Source organism: Peromyscus eremicus, chromosome 1, assembly GCF_949786415.1.
Source record: "Peromyscus eremicus chromosome 1, PerEre_H2_v1, whole genome shotgun sequence".
Taxonomy (NCBI): domain Eukaryota; kingdom Metazoa; phylum Chordata; class Mammalia; order Rodentia; family Cricetidae; genus Peromyscus; species Peromyscus eremicus.
Window position 1 is genome coordinate 177,116,557 of NC_081416.1, and position 23,407 is coordinate 177,139,963.

The window sequence follows — 23,407 nt, forward strand, 5'->3', positions numbered from 1 at the left end:
TAAGAATCATCTAAAGGGGCATCTACAGTAGACAGACTAGAAGGCAGTAATGAAGCTCACCAGGATCAGAATCTCCATGTGTCTCTGCCTTTGTGAGAACAATCAGAGGGTCTGTAGTGGGGAATTGCCAGTGACCAGCCTCAGTAGTTTCAGGGGTCTGAAGGATGGGATACCTGGAAGGCGCAATAACAACTCAGAGACAATGTTCGTGCAAGCTGACAGGTTACTTTGGGCTTAAGCAATTGCTAAGTTTCTTTTGCTTCCCTAGCTTCTCTTGGCTTCTCTTAGCTTCTCTAACTTCTCTCACCTTCTCTAACTTCTCTTACCTTCTCTTAGCTTCTGCTTTTGCCCTGGTAACCTCAGTCTTTTATTATCATTAGTAAAGGGGGGAACAGAAAGAAAAGGGGAAATCACCCAATACAAAATATTCTCATGATTCCAAAGCTTATTATTAGAAAATCACCAATATATTCTTCATCATCTTTTACTAAACACAGGAACTATCCCAAACTTAACACTAAAGCAAACATAATCTATTTTTATTATTAATGATTATACAATCTTTTGAGCACTTGACCCAAAGGCTAGCAAAATGCAGTTTCACAAAAAAGGTAAAAATAAGAACAATGGTCAACATACCAGATAGTCATTTCCTTCTCACACAGCCTGCTCTGACCTCAAGACCCCTGAAGCTGCCTAAGTTCCTCCTCAGCCCTCTGCAAACACCAAGCCCCATGACTGGTGGGCCACAATGACCTCAGGCAAGAAATCTGTCCCTGCAACTCAGCAACTTCTGTCCTTCTATATTCCAACAATTCCAAGGAAAACCTAATCTAATTTTTAGAGTTTCCATGAAAGGAAGCTCACCTTTCTTGGCAGCTCTTTTCAATCTAAGAACCCAATAAAGCTTGTGGCAATCACTCCATCAATTGTCACTTTATCTCCACACTCCTTCAGGAGGAATAAAAAGTATCTGAATTAAAGTTGCCATCTCCATTTCTTGGTGGAGGCCACTATTTTCCTCCTATTCTAGGTTCCCACACTTCTCCTTTGTCATCCCATCTATATGTCACTCCATCCACAGTCTTCAGACAATGCCCCTTAGGGTCTTAAGTTTTACACAATGTCCTTGGAATGTTCTCAGAAACTGAATTATTCATCATGGCCAATTTAAGTCCAGTGTGTTGATACACATCATACAATGTGCTATAGCTGACCACACATTCAGTACAGTTTATCTAAGCCTAAAAAGCTTCCCCAGCCTGCAGGTTCTTTTCCATGAACTGCATAACTGCTTAAGCCGCAGCCTGGGTGATCATCTCTGTATAATTTCCTGTGAAATTTACTTCACTCCTTTCCTGTATCAGAGAAATCACCATTGATCTAGGAACACAGAACATGAAGATCAGATAGAAGAAAAAGACTAGTATTACAAGAAGTATTTATATGGAGGAGGGCATGATATATGCATGCCATAAAGCATGACCTTGGGACACATAGACATCTCTGCCTTGGCCCTCTAGAGGCATGCTAAGCAGAAGATCCAGCACACATGGAAGGTTGATGGTCCACAATCTGGGGTCCCCTTTTCTCCAGTCTCTGCTGGCTGCACATCAGCCATCTTATATGCAGTCCCTGGCAGGGAACGTGATGGACTCTCTGCTTGTGTATGTGATGCACAATGACCACCAATCCACTGTCACCGATCATAAAAGTAAAACTCATCAAGTCATGAGAAAAGTATAAGAAGGTGTATAAGGGGGGCATATGTAGCTGGCATTAGTTAGTATCCATACCTGCAGCTACCAAGGCACAGAGACCAGAATGAATAATATAACTTAATTTTTTTAATTTCCATGAACCAGTTATGTAAGATATTAAAACTACCAGAAAAAAGTATCACACTGCCACCCCCACCAAATACCTACCTTTGAGTGCTTGCTAGCCAGGCAGTGCATACTGGTTTGCCTTAGACAGATGTTGAATGAAGTCTCTGATATAGGATTTTTATTGAATGAGTCCACCCCCTCAATGAGAATTGTTCACCATTTATCTTACAAGGTCACTGGCAGTGTCTGTATGAGGACTGGAGATTATCTACAGAGGAATCTGTGCTCTGAGCAAGTCCCCAACTGCTGCTAAAAATGATAATGATGTCAGTCAGGAGATACAGGACTTATTTCCTGAGGTATAATAACAAAATAAACAATAATCCCATGTAATTCCTGAGGAGCTCAGGGAGGCTTTCATGAGTACTACAAGAAGTTGAGCATAGGCATACACCTGAGTTTTAATGATCTTGATATTTAGGGCTTCCAGATAATTTTGAGAATTCCAAGAACACAGAGTCCAACCCATTTCCTGGTGTTGCACTATATCAGTGATTCCTCCTGGATTTTACTGGCTACTGATTTTGGGTGTCAGAAAGACTTCCAAGGTGTCTGTTTGCAATAGAGATGGTTGCATATAGATTCAGAGTAATGCCTTTGTGACATCGTGGGATCATATACTGAGAAGGGATCATTGTTACAAAGAAGATGGATGCCTTTACAGATGGAGGTTGTAGAGATGCCTGTTTTGTACAGAGACTGATAAAGATGTGGTTAGCTGAGATGTACGTCCTGAAGAACAGTTTTTGATTGAATCTTGATTTAAGAGGGTTATTAAGTTAAGTGGTTAAGTTTAGGAGACAGTTTGATATTAGGAATAAGAAGAAGAGCAACAATCTTACCACAAGGACACATACTCAACTATGTTCATAGTATCATTATTTGTAATAACAGGAACCTGGAAACAACCTAGATGCCCTTCAACTGAAGAATGGATAAAGAAAATGTGGCACATATACACAATGGAGTACTACTTAGCAGTAAAAAACAATGATATCATGAAATTTGCAGACAAATGGATAGAACTAGAAAATATCATCCTGAGTGAGGTAACCCAGATTTAGAAGGACAAACATGGTATGTACTCACTCATAAATGGATACTAGATGTGAGGGAAGGGATGACCAGACTGCATCCCACAGCTCCAGAGAGGCTAGCTAACAGAGAAAGACCCTAGGAGGGACACATGGATGACCCAGGGAAGGAGAAGTGGATGACATCTACATGAGTGGACTGGGTGTGTGGGGGGTGGTGGAAGGCGAGGAGTGGAGGATGAGAACATAGGGAAATGGGAGGATTGAGCTAGAACAGGGTCAGAGTGGGAGGGCAAGGAGGGAGATACCGTGAGAAATGAGGACATCATGGAATAGGAAGAGGCAGGGTGCTGGGGAGGTTCTCAGGAATCCACAAGGATAACCCCACCTTGGACTGCTGGCAGTGGTCCAGAGGGTGCCTGGACTGGTCTACTCTGGTGACTGATCTAGCTAATAACCTGTCATCATAGAGCCTTTGTCCAGTGACTGATAGAGGCAAATGCAGAGATCCATGATCAGGCACTAGGCTGAGCTCTGGGAATCCAACTGATGGGAGAAAGGAGGGATTCTGCAGGTGGGGGACATCGAGATCATGATGAGAAGATGTGCAGAGCTGACCAGTCACACTAGTGGAAGCTCATGAACTGTAGAATAGTGGCTGTGGAGCCCCATTGGACTGGACTAGGCTCTCTGGATATGGAAGATGGTTGTTTGGCTCAAACTGTTTGGGGGGGGACACACAGCCAGGGGGATCGGAATCCATCCCTGGTACATGGGAAGGCTTTTGGGAATCCAATGCCTATGGAGTGATGCCTTGCTCAGCCTTGGTGCAGTGGGAAGGGGCTTGGACCTGCCTAGGCTCAGTATGCCAGGTTTTACTGACTCCCCATGGGAGACATTGATTTGGGGGATGTGAGCATGCAGGGTGGCTTGGGAGAGAGGGCTGGGGGTGAGAGGAGGTAGGAGGTAGGATCTGTGTGTGGTGTGTAGAGTGAGTAGAAAATTTCTTAATAAAGAAAAATGAAAAAAGAAAAGCAAGAAAAGAATAACTGTGATTGACTGACTGACTGACTGACACATTGACTGAATGAATGAGTGAATTAAAACTCAATTCTCAAAAATACAAATCCTTTAACACTAGTTTCACTAGACTTGGTTCCTCATGTCTCATAAGATTATTAGATTATTACAGTTGGTTTTCTGTTAGAGAAGAACAGACATTGCACCATTTTTTCTTTGAGGAATATCAGACTAGGTTAAGTGGGTTGGTGAAACTCTCTCAGACTTTAGTGGGTTATAACAGCAATTTGAGAAGTGTTTGCTGTTCTCTGCATATTTCCACCTCAAATTCTGCTTTTTCCCACTGGGGCTTTATGTGAATTTGGATTATTATTTACTTTATTGGAAATGCCTGTGCAGAATGGCAGAGTAAGAAGTTAATATCCTTCTTAGAGGGATTCATATTTGTAGTTGTGAAAAGAGGAGCAAGTGCTAACCTGGTGTTTCAATGTCCAAATTCCAAGTCCTTGGACATTTGACTAACTGAATAAATGTAACCTCATGTCACTCAGGTCTAGGACTTTTTCTGTCATGAAGCTTGTTATATAGATGAGGCAAGCCTCAATTTTACAAGCATCCTCTGGACTCTGCCTACCAAGTACTGGAATTAAAAGGATGTGCCACTATTTTAAGTCCAGATACTGCTTTTGAATCAAGTAGACATCAATTATTATAATTGTGCCATTTATGTACCCATTGCATCACTGGCTAACAGTCTACTAATAACCGTCAATATCTGTAACATTTATAGATATATTAGCTACATTTTGTGTCTCACAATTCAGAAGACATGCTTCTATTATTTAGTACTCCTATATAGTGTCTGTTGTGTTTAATTTCATTACAAAAAGTTGAAGAATCTTACCAGTGATCTTCCTATTGAATAATTCCATTCACTGCATCCTATTGCAAAGACATTGATAATTTTTTGCTATTCCCATTTATTTAGACATGAGTAAGTGTGATAGAGTTATATTTTAAAGAATACACACCAAATTAAAATATTTAAAGCTATATTAAAACAGATAAATCAAAATATGAGCACATATGTGTACAAGTAGACATATGTAAATACAAGTATAATTGAGTGTGCTGACAAAGGAGAATTCAAATGTTTTCTTTCATGATAGCTTATGGTTTCTTTTCTCATCATTTATTACTATTCTTAATTCTCAATTTTCATTGTTTTTATTATTCTCTATTGTTTATTCTCACTTTTTATGTTTGAGAAAATTGTGTTATAGATTTCGATCATTTTCATAACTCCCCCACACCTCACCAATACACCATCCTTCTCTACCAACCAATCCTTGTGTCTCTTTAATTTTTAACATATACATCACAGTTTGTGTTACCCATATGCTCTTGGATGTGTGACTCTCCTCTGGAGCTTGGTTGACTTATTGGTGGCCACATTTTTAAAGGATTCTGACTCACTCTTCCTATTAGCTATCAGTTGTCAGTAGCATCTTAGTTAGTGGTTACTATTGTCTATTGAGCCAGACAGTCTCCTTTCTGATACGTCTGTGCCTTTTACTAGTTGATGGGACCCTGGAAACCTGTACTGTGTCAGCATCTAGGACACTCATCTGAATCTGGCTTGATCATTAAACCATCTCACCAATGCACTTGTGGACTTTAAAACAGCTATTAGTGGTAAGACACTGAAAAATGCTAACGCTTATTAATGACAGTATAAAGTTTAACTTTTATCACAATGTGCCATTTATTTATTTATAATTTAAACAATAAGAATTCATTGAGACCTAGTAAATTTTAATACGTCTTATGAGTGTCAGGTGATAGTGTCTATGTAGCATATTATGAGTCAAGCTAGGAAAAACATAGTCCAACTTCTTCAACACATTTCCTCTGGATTTGTTGTGCAGTGACCCAGGGCCTTTACAGAATGGCCACCAAAGCCATGACTTTTAGGATCTTTCTTCTGTCCCAGACTGTGCTGAGAATGTTGGGTAACCCAGCCTTAATTTCTTGTTATATCATTGCTAACTTCTCTGGAATCAGGGTGAAGCCCACAGACCTGATTATCAAACACCTAACCTGGGTCAACCTTATAGTTCTCTGAAGAGGAATCTCATAGTCAACTGCTGGTGTTATTCAGAGTTATTATCTAGATAATGTTCCATATTAACTTGCCTTATATTTTCATAGAGTTACAAGAGGGGTGTATCCCAGGAACATGCCTGGCTGAGGGTCTTTCAGTGCATCACCATCAGCCTTCACAACTAATTCCAAGTGGGCACAGCTCAAGGTCAGGGTCCCCAGGATCATTGGCCCTTCCTTGGGCCTGTGATGGGCCCTGCAGCTGTTGTTATATGTCTTCATTCCTGTATACACAATTGACATATAGGGTTGAAGAAATGTTCCCAAGATAAAAGATTTTGGATACTGAGTTATTATGAATCCTGGAAAACTAATCAGTACACTTATTACAATGTGGTTGATATATTGAGCACCCCAATAAACTCATCTGGGGGTCAGAGAACAGAACAGCCACAATATTAAACATAGAGGTTACGCAGTGGAAGCACATGCCTTTTATCCTAGCATTCACTAGGCAGAGATCTGTCTAGATATCTGTGAATTCATCTGAGAATAAAGCCAGGCTTGGTGGCACACTCCTTTAATCCCAACACTTGAGATGTCATGTCTTTGCTTGGGAAGGGCACACAACTTTAATCCCAGGAAGTAATATGTCAGAACACAGAAAGGTATATAAGATGTGCAGAAACAGGAACTCATGCTCTTGAGGCTGAGGACCAGGAACTAGAGGCTTTTAAGTAGCAGTTCAGCTATGATCCCTAACAGGTAGGTAAGAACCCAGAGGCTTTCAGTCTGAGGATTCATGGAAACAGGATTGGCTGAGAAGTTGTCCAGGTGAGGTTGGTTGTGGCTTTTTCTGCTTCTCTGATCTTTCAGCATTCATCCCATTATCTGGCTCTGGGTTTTTGAGTAATAAGACCATTTAGCAATTCGTCTTATAATTGCAATCCTACTGGTATGCAATGATGCCATGTATTTGGGACTGATGGTGTGGGCCAGTGGCTACATGGTATTTATCCTGATCAACCACAAACAAAGGGTCAAACACATCTCCAGGGGAGAGTATGGGAAGAGATGTCTAAAATAGGTGGCCATTAGGAGCCAATATTAAAACAGTGCAGTACAGACTTACTGGAACCTATGGGGGTGATTAGCAAGGATTCCTTGTAATGGAACATACAGTTCCTGAACCAATCATCTTCTCTAACCAGGCTAGGATCGCAGTGTTGGGAATGGGACACTAACCCAGCCACAAAACCTGCTCTTTGTCTTGATCACAAGATGCATTGGGATAGTGGTGGCTCAGAACTTATGAAAGGGACCAACTAATGACTGGTCTGATTTGAGGACCAAGCCATCAGAGAAAAGTATACAGGGGTGGAGACCTCTTAAGGGGAAGGCTATTTTCAGAATGGCATTGAAATGAATCCAGATTCCCACTGACAGAGTCAGTAATGACCATGGAAAGGTAAATGAATAAAGAAGAAAGACTTCATTATAGAATCACTCTCTGTATTTTGGAGACTGTAAAATACAGGAAGAAATATTACTCACTTCTACTTCCTCCTACCTTCACAGGATAGACAGTATTTCAAGATAATAAAATATAGAATGAGAAAAATAGTTTCCTGATGAGGACTATCAAGTAAAATTGTAGAAGTGGTAATAACATTAATAGATCTAGAGAATGATCATTGGAGAGGATTGACACAGGAGGATGGCTGGTAGTTGGAACATGCATTTGGAGGAGATGTTTAAGTGTGTAGACTTGCTAGTGAATTGTCATAGCACAGAGAAGGCTACAAGGATTCCATGAGACAGTAAAATGAATTTGGAAAATTACCTCAAACAAATAATACAGTTAGACGTTTTGTAAAAAGAAGAGAGGGAAATGTTTTAATGATTAGCATTAGCTGCACTACAACTAATATAATGTAGGTATTGACTGAAATCACTTGAGTTCCTAGTGAAAGTGCTAAAAATAGAAAAATGTTGGCTGGGTATTTAATGGCATTTTTGCTGAAGGTGAGTGAAACAGATTCATGATCTCATCAAGTATCAGTGATTTCCTCAGAATTTCACTCAAGATTACTTGTGTGTGGCTATAGTGATACCCATGGAATTTTATGAGAATAATGTGTTGTTCTAGCATGGCAAATGCGAGATGAAGTAGGTATGACATACTGGTTCTTAGACAGAAATTCCTGCTGTCTTACTGTAGTTAGTTATCCTATTCTGGGTCAGGGGAGACTGATCAGTGGATAAACTGCTTGCTGCACAAACAAGAGGATCTGTATGCAGATTGCTAGAAACCATTGAAAAGCCAGATGTAATAGCTAACATGTAGAACCCCAGTGCTCCATTGACAGGAAAATAAGTGAAGAGCAGAAAAAAAACCCTCAAATGTGTCAAGCAGCCATTTTCTAAGAAATTTCTTTACAGAGAAGAACTATGAAGTAAGGATAGGTTGGGCATTTGACAATGATGTCTATGGACTTGACTCTAATTCTGGTGAATTCACAAAGTACGAAACAGTAAAGCAAGGCTTTATTCTCCAGAATTCCCAGTACAGTCTGGGACACTAAGTAGATTCTTTTTTTAACAGAATATGAAGTGTAGATTTTATTACATTTAATAATCTACTTCTAAATATTAACATAAGGAGGAATACAATGTGTATATATACCACTGTAGTATTTTTGTAGTATGGTTATATAAACAGAAAAACATTTGAAATAACCTAAATACTAAATATCTTTCAGTCAAGAAGGAGTCAAGCAGTTTATCTATATGAAAAATAAGAGGCCAGCTCAGAGTCTGTTCTCACCCAGACAACTGGAGACTGTCCTGTCCTCTGAAAACTATTGTGTCTGAAGCAAAGCAACACAGCTATGTATGTAGGATATATCTGTGATGCTGGCTGCTGGATGGGGGCTCTGTGGCCAGTTTGGGTCCCACAACCTTCATATAGTAGGAAGTTGAAAGTAATGAAGATTGAATATTCTCAGAGCTCATCCTCCTGGTGCATGACAGGATCATGGTATGGTGTGTCTGATGAGGGTGCAACATCAGCCCTAAGAAAGTCTTGTTGACATCAATAAGGAAGTAATTTTTTAACTGAGTAGTAAGCATCACAAAGGGGGAAGAATGGAAGTATGGAAGTGACTCTTTTATCCTGTGGTATGTGGTATCAGGAGCTGAGAAAACCTTGGGACTGCACAAGGCTTGTATTCTAGAGAACAGGGAATAAGAGCCAAGGTTGAGGTTCCAGGTAGACTCAACCTTCCTGCAGAGTCTGTCTCCCCAAAAACACGTTAACTGACAATTATTATATAGACACCATGAAAAATTCACTTGTACTCTGGGGAGGAGACATGGGTGACAAAAGGCTTGCTGGAAAGCAGAAGGACCTGAATAGGGATTCTCAAGAGCCCATCAAAATATTTTCATACAATGGAGATCTGTTACCTCATGCTGTGTGGTCAGTGAAAAGAGGATCTTAGAGGATCACTCTCAGCTTGTCTATTCTAAAAATAGAGCTCTGGGTTCAGTGAAAGACCCTGTCTGAAACACTCAGGGAAGATGGCTTTAGGAAGACACTGGACAGCAACTTCAGATTTCTACATATGCATGTATGCATGCACATGGGCATACATGCATGCGTGTACACACACACACACAACACACACACACACACACACACACACACATACACACACACACACATTTGAGGAAGGAACTTGGGTGACTGAGCAGGAGAAACTAGTTTGAATGTGAGGATGCAGCTAAAGACTTGGTGTTTGAACTCTCTCTCTTGATAAATTGTCTAGACAGACAATTATTTATTGAACCAAAGCTGGTAGTAATTGCCTGTAATCCTAGCAACTAGGAACCAAAGGCAGCAAAATCGTTAAGTTCAAGACCAGTGTGAGGTAAAGAACACAGAACTGCCTCAAAGAAACAAATAAGAGATTATTTTTTAGTATAACCCAGGTAAAGACAGGTTTTTCAAAGAGTTAGAATATGGTGAAAACCCACAAGGAAACTATGGTGCACTGGACACCCACTGGTTTAGCCAATTCTCCATCAGCAGTTAGTTTCAAACACTTTTATGGTTTCACAAAACTCATCAAGCAGTTCGAGCAAGGGTATAAAGAGTTGTGTCAGCAATTAAGAGCACTGGCTGCTCTTCCTGAGCACCTAGATTCAACTCCTAGCACCTACACTAAGATCAACAACCCTCTTCAAAACCAGTTGTCAGAGATCGGATGCCCTCTTTTGGACTACTTAGGCACTGAATCAAAGTAATGTACATACATACATGCAGGAAAACAAGAATTCACATAATTTAAAAATAAAAGAAATCTTTTTTTTAGTTTAAAGAAAGACATGGAAAACAAGAAAAGCATAATAACACATGCCTTAATCCCAGCACTCACCGGTTGAAGGAAGAGAAAGGCCTTGAATTTAAAGCCAGTCTGAGTTACATAGTGGGTTCCAAGGAAAAATAAGCTACAGTGTGAGTCCCTGTCTCAAGAATATAATTGAAATGTCAAACAAAAGTGCAAATGTTTTCTCAAACTTGCTCTCACATATGACAGGGAGCTGAGAAGAGAACTCAGTGGGTTAAGGCACTTTCTGGCAAGACTAATGACTTAAATTTTTTAAACAGTAGAAAGTGAGAAGTGACTGAAATGAGTTTAGTGTTGACCTACACATGTGACCACATACATGTACTAAATAAACTTTAAAAAATTAAACAGCATGTGTAGTGACACACATCTTTGACCTCAGAAGTCAGAAGGAAAAGACAGGGGGATGTCTGAGTTAGAGAGCAAGTATGATCTACATAATGAGCTCCAGTATAGCCAAAACTGCATAGAAAGACCATGTACACATAGAAAGAAAAACATGTATACACACACACACACACACACACACACACACACACACACACACGTGTATGAAGGTGATATAACTGAAATTTCCAAATAATGGGAAGAAAGAGTACCAAATGGACATCTCTTTTCACCAAATAAAATGTCCAATATCATGATTTGCATACATATATTTGAGTTTTTTGCCAAATGGATCCCACAGGAATCTCCAAACAATCCAAGATGTTGCCAAGAATATAGGTTTTTCTCCACAAAATTATGGCAAGGCCACATCATTCTGAAAAAGGAGAAGTTGAGCTACTGCATATATAGAGACTTCACCCTTATGTTCTAGCTTCCTTGATACAGGAAGTTCCTCTGAAGGCTACTAAAAGAGAAAAGGGAGTACCAAGCTAGCCATAAACTCTTCAAGCAACAATGGTGCCCTGTCTTTCAAATATTCTAGGGCAATGGTGGCAGAAAGCATGGGGAGTAACCAACCAATATCACATTTAACTTAAGGCCCACTGTATGAGATGGAACCTATACACACCTTTGATTGGAATGCCCAAACCAGAAACTAGATAGCCCAGGGACATAGGGTCAAAACAAATAATACTGGTTCAAAGAAACTTAGCAAAGGAGTGTCTCCTAATGACATTTTGATATTATCATGGATCAGTGACTTGCTCAGCCATCAGGAGTAGCTTTCTCCTGCAGCAGAGGGAAACAAATACAGAGATCAACCTCCAGACATAATGGAGAGAGAGAGAGAGAGAGAGAGAGAGAGAGAGAGAGAGAGAGAGAGAGAGAGAGAGAGGGAGACTTTGGATCATTCACTCCTAAATGGGAAGTTTCTAGCAATTTTTTACTGTCAGGACTCATGACACCCTATTAAAGAGGAGATGGAAAAAGTATAAGGGCCACAGGAGATGGAGGACCCCAAAAATATAAAAGCTCACAATAACTCACAGAGACTTAAGAAGAATGCACATGACCTGCATGGGTCTGAACCAGGTATCTGAGTATACTTTATAGCTTTTGGTTTTTTTGCTTTGTGGGATTCCTGAGTGTAGAAACAAATAGGTCTCTGATTCTTATGCCTTCTCTTTGGATGTTTTTCTTCTGTGTGTTCATCTTCTCTACCTCTAGTGTATTAGCTTGGTTTTATATTTATTATATTATATTATTATATTATATATTATATTATATTATATTATTATATTATTATTATGATGCTATAGAAGCTTGTTTTTTCTTTCTTCTTTTTTTGATACAGGGTTTCTCTATGTAATTCTGGATGTCCCCAAACTCAATCTGTAGACCTTCCTGGCATGGAACTCACTGAGATCTGCCTACCTTTGCTTTCCAAATGCTGGGATTAGAGGTGTGCACCACCACTGCCCAGTTGAAATTTGTTTTGTTTTGTTTTGTTTTAATGAGAAACAGAAAATAAGTAGATCTAGATGGGAGGGACAGTGAGAAAGAACTGGAAGAACTAGAGGGAGGGGAACCACAATCAAAAGATATTACATGACAAAAAATAATCTATCTTCAATATAAGGAAAAATGCATTTTTTTAAAAACTTATGTGCAATGTCTATCAAAGTTCTGGTGTCATAATTTACAGGTAGAGAATAAACTATCTCTATTAGTATACAGCCACAAAACAACACAAGTAGATAAGACAATCCTAAAGGGTAAAAACACGCTAGAAAATCAGAAAATAATGTCAAATTACACTACAGAGCCAAAGTGATAAAGACAGCTTAGGCTTTGGCATATAAACAAACACTCAAACAACCTGGGGAAGATAAGAGTGAACCTGGACATAAATTGATAAAAATATGATAATTTATGAGAGATTGAAGTAGTAATTAAAAAAAAGTGATTCAAATAAAAAGAACTCACATTCCCATGGAACCGGATCAGAATTCTGAAAGGAATTTTAAGAAGTAACATCAATACTACTCAAATCAGTGAAAGAGAAAACAAAGACAGAAAGGCGTCTTTCAAACTCTGTGGATGTTCAGAACGACTCAACAGATCTTTCTGTAGAACAACTGCAAGCGATCTATTGATGAATATAAGGCTGAAGATGCTTTCTGTTGCCAGTACAGGAGGAAGTAGTTGTGGATGGAGCAGGGTCTCAAGGAGCACAAGCTTATGGACAGCCATGGTTTGAGTCTTCCTTGTAGTTAGGGTGTAGGTCAATCAAAGTGTCTGTGAAATCATCAAGCAGTGAAGATGCCCCAACAGGATGAAAGCTCCAAGAAGTGCAATTTGATTGGTTTTATTAGCTGGTTGCCTAGCTCGTGTGTTTGTAAGGTAGGCAAGGTGATAATCTAGTAGCTATGAGATTCATGTAGGCTACTAATTCAACCAACTTACAAAACTCTCATGCTCATTTTGGTTCATCTTAGAAAGACAAGACACTATCTATTTAACTTTCTGTATTGACATTCTGGGGATGATATTTAAGTAAAAAACTGTATATCCCATAGAACATATCATCATTAATGTACTTTAAATAAGATTAAATTATTTTTATTCCTGATCCATATCAAAGTAAGCCTGGACAGAATGGAATAATGATTCATAAGAATAAAGGGTCCAAAAGATGGAAAACACAGAGAAGTGAGCGGAGTGATGTTCACCAGCCACCAATTGTGATTATGCAAAAGAGCAATGCAGCCTCGTAAGATGGAGGAGAGTGTATAAAAAAACAAAAAGGTAGACACCAGGACCAGGATGTTTTGGGTGGCTCTGGACTCAGGAGAAATTCTGCTGGAACCATGAGAACTGTGGATGTGTTGAACCCTCTTCTTGTGTCTGTACAGAAAGACAATCATGGAGCCACTGAACAAGGCAATGAGAACAGCAAAGAAGACTTCAGGACACACCAGCAATACTACATAGAGAGAGTCACTGATTTCATCACGCCCTACAATAGAGCAGAACCCAAAATCTCGTTTTCTTGTCACGTTTTTGCTATTAAGTTTGATAAATGGGTACACAAAGAAAATGAAATTTATGAACATGAAGAAGATCCAATGGAGGGAAATGGAGCATCCAATGTGATTTACAGTTTTGACTTTATGATCCTTCCAACAGGATTCCCTGGGTCTGATGACCATGGACTGGAAAACACTTAAGAGACAGGTGATGCCAATGGACACACTACGGCCAAATGCTTGAATGAATAGTAGGAGCCTGCATCCAAATTCATTCAAGAACTGTTTAAACCCAAAAGCTGCCATTGTATGAGATACTCCTGCAGAGAGAATGATCAAGGCATTGGCTGCCATTAGGTGCATGAGAATCAAATCTGTAGGCTTTAATGTGCATTCTCTGTAGTAAAGGACTAGATAGTAGAATATAGGAATGAAATTCCCCAGAATTCCAATTGTAGTTTGTGATAAGAAAATAATTCTGATTGCAAGAATCCAGAAGTCCATTCTGTAATTCAGAACAACTTCCTTTATGTTGTCTCCTTGCTACATCTCTGGTCAAAATGAATAATCACAAATGATCATCACTTGTGGTAAAAGAAAAAAAAGGACACCATTAACCACTGAGCTACTCATAAGCTTAAACAGAGGGCCCTTTAAACTCAGGAATTCAAGGCTAGCCTAGACCACACAAAAAGATCTATCCCAAAAGTTTTGATTGAAGTAGTCACTTTCTGTGTATGTTACTAAGAGATCACTCAATAGCTCAGAATGCACACATTGATTGAAGAAGAACCATTAACTTTCATAAAAAATTGCAGCATCTGGAACAATATGATGTTGACTTGTGAGAAAGAATGAAAAGTGCCAGCCCATATGAACAAAAATGATTCCAGAAAATACTGATATTTTCTAGACATTACGTAAAAGAAGACAACTTCAATAAAGACCACATAACTTAAATATCTCAATTCTTATTGTATAGCTTACTTAAAATTAAAATACAAGTAATGAGAAATTTGTAATGCCAATCAGAATGTATCGATGGTCTTGTGGCAGGGCAAAGTTTCCCCCATTTTGTCTAAGGTAGAGTCTTTTTTGGCTTAACCTGAAACTGACCCTCCTTTCCCTACTCAATTCATGAATAGTATCTTGGGAAAGTACTCAACAATATTCTAAAAATTGGGGTTCAAAATGTGCAGGTAACTGCATGGCTTTGTATTGGGTTAAACTGAATGCTTGCTTTACTTCCACCTGGTAATTGCCAAATAAGATATAGTTTTTCTGATTTTGTTTTGTTTGTTCTTTTTTTTTTTTTTGCTTTTTAATGCTCCCTGTAAAATGCACTTGAGGCAACTATGTGAGAAGTGTTTCTTTTCAAGGAATGTAACTTAAGACAGACTCTCAGTTTGACTTTGATGTTCCTGGATGGTCTTTATATCTCATCCCCATAGTTGTCATACATAAGAAAAAATTATTAAGAACACAAAACCTATTTGATGATGGCTCAAGTGACAATTTACATGGTATTAAGAGCTATACCTTATGAAAATTCCCAGCACGTAGACAACACATGCATGTGTGCACACTCAGGTCAGGGCTGTTAGAGAGGTGGGGACATCCACTATGATGAAATCTCACAAATGTACAAAAGAACCAACATAGGCAAAATATGCCTGGAAAAGTATCACAGATAAAGATAATATCTGATAAATGATAGCTACAGGGGTAATGATTCATGTTTCTTTGAAACTGTGTCTGGAATAATCATGTACTGCTCTTAAGTCTAGAGTGCAATTGAGAGGAAGGAAGGCAGTAGGTTAGACAGCCCATCAGTGCAGTAGGAGGAAACACTCAGGAAACCATACACTGTTCCTATGAAGGAAGGTTTCTGCAAAACCTTCTCTAATCAAGGGAGGTTCCCTTGCAGAAGCAGACAGTAGCATCTTTGAATTAGCACCAGGCTGTACCAAACATTTCCAAGGACAGCACTGTTGCCCTTCACAATCATTAGCTAAGTAAGGACCATCAGCTGGACCATCAAGAACTGGGGAAGAACTGGCAGTGAGGCGTGGGATCTGAAGAAGTTTAAACATAGTTGGGATACTAGATGAGACCTTAAGAACTATCAGATACTTACAGGATCCAGTTCCCCATTCACTGGCAATGTAGAACACCCTAGGAAATGGCTGGAGAAGAAAATGACTACTCTATTAAGTAACATATTCCAAGTTAATAAATACAGAGAGCACTGTGTAGCTAGAGTTTTCCCGCCTGACCCACAGTCAGGACAAATCTCTGTCTACCGCCAGTCCCACAGCTGCTCAGACCCAACCAAGTAAACCCAGAGACTTATATTGCTTACAAACTGTATGGCCATGCCAGGCTTCCTGCTAACTGTTCTTACATCTTAAATTAATCCATTTCTATAAATCTATACCTTGCCATGTGGCTCGTGGCTTACTGGCATCTTCACATGCTGCTTGTCATGGCGGCAGATGGCATTGTCTCCCTCTGCCTTTCTGTTCTCTCTATTCTCCTCTCTGTTAGTCCCGCCTATACTTCCTGCCTGGCCACTGGCCAATCAGTGTTTTATTTATTGACCAACCAGAGCAATTTGACATACAGACCATCCCACAGCAGTACTGTCTGTCCCATGTGTGATTTCATAACATCTAATTTTTGGAAATGTGTGTTTATATAAAGGTAAGTGTATGTGCAGTCCAGGAAACATTACAATGTCTATTAGAGGGTCCAGGGATGGGATGGGGAGGGTAATTCAATATATGTATTTTTGGAAGCAAAAGAAAGCATAATAGAAATTGGATAGTATAAGCTGAGATGAGGGCAGAGAAATGGAGGAATGAGAGGCTTTGGGCCAATCAAAACACTTAGTAAGAAAATACCGTACGAAAAGTGCTACTTTATAAGCTAATAAAATACTGAGAATAAAAAAAAGCAAAAAAATTATAGAATTAAGGAAGAAAATACTGAAAATACCAAAAATGAGTGTGCTTGTGGATGATCTATGGATTTCACATTGTTGCAATATCTGTGAATGTCCCACTACAAATGTTTTAAAATGGGTTATATCTGCTTAAGTTGAGCAAATGTAACTCTACACATCAGTTTTCATTTTGTCTTTCCAAACTCCATTCAGTATTTAATTATGCTGAGAAGAAGCACATTTTATAATTATAATTTAATTTGTATTAAAAATGTAAATACTTTTCATAGTCTGTAGTTCCCTCTCTTTGTTTTTTTTTTAAATAAAATATAGTTTTAACATTGTCCTTTTCTTTCCTCTAACCCCTTCCATGTACCCACGCACTAGGTTCCTCTCAAATTCATGACCTCTGGAGTTTTCTTTTAATTGTTGTTACATAAATATATTTGGACATGTGTGTGTGTGTGTATGTGTGTGTGTGTGTGTGTGTGTGTGTGTGTGTGTGTGTGTGTGTGTAACGTCACTTGTATGTACTTGATTTCAGGGTTCGTCATCTGTTACTGGATAACCAATTAGGGGTTCCTCCCTTGTGAAGACTATTTTCTCCTCTTCTCAGAAATCCTTCCTTGCTGTAGCTCTCACCTCTCAAAAAAGAAACTTCCCTTCAAAGAAGAAAAACTCCTCCTCCCCCAAAAATACAACTGATCAAAACCTAGAAAACAAGTGATGGTGTGGTACCAAGTAACAGTTGGTCTGCCTACAATGCACAGCCTTCACTCAAGACTCAGGAAACACTGAAGTAGAGGAAGCAAAAACATTGTAAGAGCCAGAGGAACAGACAACTGCTGTGAGACTCCACCTCTTAGATATGGAAAGAAAGCAGCACTATTGAAGTCTCAACATGAATGCCAAAAACACCAAAGACCATCCTAACCTGGAAGAGGGAATCTCATTGGGTACCAGTATCCCCACTTTTAAGAATAACCACACAATTAAATTTGCTTTTAACTCCATCCAGTAACAATCATGGGAATTTCAACCTGTAGAACACCAACAAGTGCCCAGTGGCACTCCATGATCAATTAAGGGATAATCACAAAATAGACTTTTACATGACAGTGCCAGCCTGGAGGAATTCTGTGACATTGTTATTGGGGGTGATTGCATGACTGCTACAGACCAGCAAATGAGTGTGCACTGGCAGAGACCATGGACCAAAGACAAAGTCCAATGTGTACACTGATGGTTCCGTAGATTGTAGGAAGTATATGGATATTTTACTGTACAGGAAGATCACAATATTGCTGATATCCCACAGGAAAAAGAAGTTGTGCATCATCTGGTATCAAACAGTCAGTGGAACCATTAAGTCAAGCACCATTTGCAGGTGACTAAGCAAATCCAAGAGGAAGATCTAAGAACCCAAACTCAGTGCCAGTAATGCTACAAGGATGATGAATAGAAAGATCTAGAACTGCTATGGAAATCAGAAGAAGCACACAGCTGAGGCTGAGGCAGGCATTTGGGAGAAGACAAATGAGGACATAGTGTGTCTTTTACAATACAGGTGGGTAGTTACATGGAAAGGAAAATGAAGAATAGCACAGAGTTCTCAGGAGACAGCAGTTACTGTGAAGGAGGAGGATGGAAACACGAGTTATGAAAGAAGCTATCTCTCTACTCCAGCACAAGTGACCAACAGGGATCAGAAATGCTATGAGGCTGAAACTGCACAGAATTTGCAAAGAAACATATTTTCATAAATTGCTCGATTTCTTGTAACTGAAGAAAACAAAGCTTACAAGAGGAAAACAACAGAATGAGAAAAGTCACCTTTGAATAAAGAAAGCATGATCATGCATGCAAGCAAAAGTAACTAAGTTATGAAAATATTCCTTAGAACACTATGGAAATCATGCTGTTTATGTTTTTGCTGGTTCACCTGACAATAGTATATACACAGGAAATATGACATTGTTTATAATATGCCCTGTAAAAGAGGACATAAGTGAAAATCCAACAATCCTAGAAAAATGTTTAAAAACCTTCTACTTGGAATTGTTGTTCTTACTGAGACGACAGCAGGCATATTCCCCAGAGGATTATACTGGTGGAACAATTCTTTCATATCTGTGAAGATGGCAAAAAAATTAAATTATTGGCAAGATGCATTATGGTAAGAGCTGCTGTGGCTTTTTGGCTTTTGAAACTCCTTGAATGGCAATGATAAGATACATACACACACACACACACACACACACACACACACACACACACATATACATATATATATATATATATATATATATATATATATATATATATATAACCTGTTGAGAGTTCAGCACTTGCCTATCCACCTGCATTCAGTAGAGTAAACTAGGATGAAATTTTAACGAAAACAAACAATGACCACCATCTACCACAGTGTGAGAGCACTCATGAGTTCAGATCTGTGAGGTCCCTCAGCTCAGTTCTTAAATGGGTGTTTGATTTCACAGCTATAACATCAACACACAAAGCTGTGTTGTGGTTACACTGGTCACATGCACAGAAATCCAATATTCTTACTGGTAAGTATTCACATCATTTATTTTGTTGTGTTAAATGTATAATGGCAAAAATATTTTTTGAAAAAGATTTATTTGTATTGAATGTATATCAATCCATATCATTCAAATCCTACAGTATTTCTTATCTGATGATGTCTCATGTTGAGAATCAACAGAGACTTAAAGTCCAATACAAGTGCTGATTTCACTCCTCCCTAAACAGTCCTATTCCACTCAATGAACTGGACAACAAAAGCACATCTCAGGTGTTCAGTTCCCTCAATCATACCTGACCATCTTCTACTACCTTTCATTTCCTTATAGTCACTGAGATATCAGCCATAAATGACACCATGTCCCTAGTGATGCATAAAAGTCAGTCAGAGACTTACTTATCTTATTGATTCATATGTGCACGTTTTCTCTCAAGAAGAGGTGGTAAATTGCATTCCTCAATTTCTTGGCTTCCAGAGCTTTCACATTTATCACATCAGGCCCATTTTCATGACCCAATGAGCCAGGTTATGAGAGATGCCTTCCTTCCTAGTTCAGAAGACTCCACAATGTAAGCAGTCCACATACAAAGTATTCCCTGATTTTTACCACTTTATGTACTGGGCAATGATAAGGACCCTACGTTCATACTTAATCTTAGATCTTTCCGTTTCTGTGGATTACAGGTTATAATTCATGGCTGTACTCTACTGCTTCATCTGTACTCACTCCTAAACATTATAAGAAATGGCAGGTGCTATTTTTTGTTAGGTAAGAGTATAAATTGTCCATAGCTGTAAAAATTTATGTCAATACCTTCCTGTTAGTTTAATACCCTCTTTGAGTTTGATAACTGTCAGATGTTGACAGTAGCTTTAGGACCCCTGTTAAAACCTGAACTTAGAAACAGAAAGGGTATGCGACTCTTTAAAATCTAAAAGTTGTTTGTGTCAGAGTGCACGCTGGAAGTTCTAGAACATGGCTAATGTGATGTAAACAGAGTCAACTGAGTCCCTAATCAAGAAGCCATGAGACACATTTTCTATCACACTGCTGGTTTTTTATGTAGTTTGTGTTCCACTTATGGCATGTTTTTAACGTTATTGATATTTTATTGTATGCATTTTGAGGCAAGAATTTTACTTAGGGGTACCAGAGAAAGATGGCTCAGTCATAGATAATACTTTATATTATTGTAGTAGACCTGGGCTTGGATCTCAGCTTCCACATGGAGGCTCACCAACTGACTAAAAATTTAATCCTGGGGGGTTCTGACAAGCTATGTCTGCCTCTACAGTGACTGTAGTCTCATAGTGCACATATATATGTGCTGGAAAAACATTCATACACACAAAATGAAGTAAGTAATTAAATATCTTTAAAATAGGTTTTCATTTTGAAATATATATTTATTTCATAGGCAAATGCCAGCTGTAACTAAGGCTTTGGATGTTTTAATAAAATGCAGTGTTCTAATCATGGTCTATGGTGACAGATGTTCTGTCTTGCAATTTCACAACCACAAGATATATCTGATATCTAAGATGCTACTGGAAATATGCATTGTTTTTAATGAGAAGCAAAGGCTATAGTGGTAACTAAAATGAATTGCGAACACCATTACTCTGTGTAAGATGCAATTTGGGAGACTAACGTATGCTGAAATAGCATGAGAAGAAAATTAAATTACTGAAATGTTGCCTTTAAAATTCTGTATGTATTTACTGCTGCTTATATTGATAAATTTGTTGTAATAAAATTTGTAATACACTCAAATAGAGAAGATACATGTGAGATGCATTACAAGCATTCTGAATAATGTGAGACATTAAACATTTTTCAATCTCAAATAAAAAAGGTAAGTGTGAACACAAACATAGCTGATGAGTAGAGTCCTGGGCTGGCATGGGACATAACCTTTATATATTCCATTATCAACAAGGATAAAACAGTGAGGAAATTTATGTCAGGGCTTTGTGATTAACATTACAGTATGAATCAACCAGGGGATATTACCCAAAACACATTTTTTTTTCGAGACAGGTTTTTTCTGTGTAGCTTTGCGCCTTTCCTGGAACTCACTTGGTAGCCCAGGCTGGCCTCAAACTCACAGAGATCCGCCTGGCTCTGCCTCCTGAGTGCTGGGATTAAAGGCATGTGCCACCACCACCCAGCCCAAAACACATTTTATTCCTGGCTGTCTTTGCTGATACTCATACTATCAGCACGCATCTCCTAAGTTCCCTTCAGTATTACCTTCCCAAGTTCATGAAGGAAGTTTCAAACCAGTCAGTATACCACTGGTCATTTTATACAGACTCACTGACTCTCTAACCTCTAAATGTAGTGTAACACAAGAATACCCTATAGTCCAGAAACAGATTCATATGCTATATCTTCCAGGGTTGTGTGATTTTTACATTTCCATTTAAATGATTACTATGGGCATAGAACTTTCCTAAGTTCAACTATAATAATCCTACTTCAAAGAATCTACACATCATGTAGAGGAAGATAAATTATCATGCTGATATCCTACTATAATCTTTTAGCACACTCACAGATGGAATTCAATACCCTGTTGTCACCTACAGTCACTCTCAGTCAGAGACTTGTATTACAGTAAGAACCAATGGGGACTGGCATAAGGTTAGACGTGCCTATATTTTGGCTAACTTCTTTGATATGGAATTATTCTTCTGCATTATCTGTCTGTTCCATAGATTTGTTTCTGTCCCAGGACCCCATTGCCAGACATGAACACTTAGTTTGCCCTCTCTTTTTTGCTAAATCTGCTGCTCAGACTGAAATACAAAGTACTCACCTGGCTCTTTGTCTCTGCAGGATGGTTGGTTCATTGGGCAGATCCTGACTCTTAATAATCAGGGCTGTGTGAGAGTCAGCTCCAGCCTGAGGTAGAAGTCTTTGACTCTGACCTCACCTCCCTCCAGAACTGCAATTAACATTTTACTTCCAGTAGGAATGACAGCCCTGGCTTTGGGAGACCAAAATTTTCCAGTTGCTAATTAACAAAGACAATTAAGTTTTTTTTGTGAATATCTTCAAAGAGACAGGGTGTTTTGTAGAAGCGCTGAGTTTTCATCATCCATGAAGGTTGACTGGGGTTATGGAAATTGCTGGAGACTTTGAGGTCATCTTCATGAGAAAATTACAGAAGTTTCTATGTCCTATCAAATTCAAGTTTCTCTGATTTCTTCCAACACAAAACAGCTTATTTTATTTAATTTAGAATATTTCCTACTTAAAGGTTTATTTGAGTATTACACATACACATATGTATTTAGTCAAGCCCACCCTACATTATTTTCTTTCAAAATCTTATTGCTCACCAATAATCCCTCTATATGTCATGTGTTCTTTAAAAAAAGCAAAACCAACAAAAGAAAAAAACACTGAGTATACTTAATGATTATAATATTTGCCTAGTGTAGGGGCATCTATGAAATCATGGGTAGACTTTCAAAGGTATAATCCTTAATGAAATAAGACACTTTGTTTTCCGAAAGCCTTCTGTGGCCAACAGCTCTTCATCTAGGAGAGGGACTACCTAAGCACATCAACTCTTTCTGGGATTTTTTTCTAACTTAATCATGTGCAGTTTAAGTGCATACTGCCCTAACTTGTGTTCACTTGTGCAAGTGAGCGCTCTGTTCTGTCTAGGAAAAAATTGTTTACTTAGAATCATAATAACTTCTGTTTCTTACACTCTTTCTGCCTTTTCATCTGTGATGAATCCTGAGTATTGAAGTGAAAGGGTGTGATACGGATGTGCCATTTTTAGCTGGGTCTTCCAGAGTTTCTTATTCTCAGCATCTGAAATTACTGTGGGCCTCTGTGTTAAACACAATAGACTGCAAAAAAAATCCAAACTTTTCTTATGAGTGTTGAGAGACAGAGTAATCTGCCAGTAAAATGAGATTATTGGGCAGTTTATTAATATGTTCATTTATTAGAATAATAATATTACATTCTTCCCTAGATTCTATGTAACTTTCTAATCACATATTCTTGTCCGTGGT

The 23,407-nt window shown here is 38.7% G+C and overlaps 1 protein-coding gene and 1 long non-coding RNA gene across 2 annotated transcripts; one reads left to right on the top strand and one right to left on the bottom strand.

Annotated features, from left to right (window-relative positions):
* Nucleotides 1-13,439: 13,439 nt before the first annotated feature.
* On the bottom strand, nt 13,440-14,390 carry LOC131901844 (vomeronasal type-1 receptor 4-like). Its single transcript, XM_059252938.1, has one exon. The coding sequence runs from the start codon at nt 14,379-14,381 to the stop codon at nt 13,440-13,442; it is 942 nt and encodes a 313-aa protein (XP_059108921.1). The 5' UTR covers nt 14,382-14,390.
* Nucleotides 14,391-20,272: 5,882 nt separating this feature from the next.
* LOC131902579 (uncharacterized) lies at nt 20,273-22,563 on the top strand. Its single transcript, XR_009377094.1, has 2 exons — nt 20,273-20,727; nt 22,212-22,563. It is a non-coding gene; the product is annotated as an uncharacterized LOC131902579 (long non-coding RNA).
* Nucleotides 22,564-23,407: the final 844 nt, after the last annotated feature.

Excerpts from the sequence above, each read along its gene's own strand:
- LOC131901844 (XM_059252938.1), bottom strand. The coding sequence starts at position 14,381 with ATGGACTTCTGGATTCTTGCAATCAGAATTATTTTCTTATCACAAACT.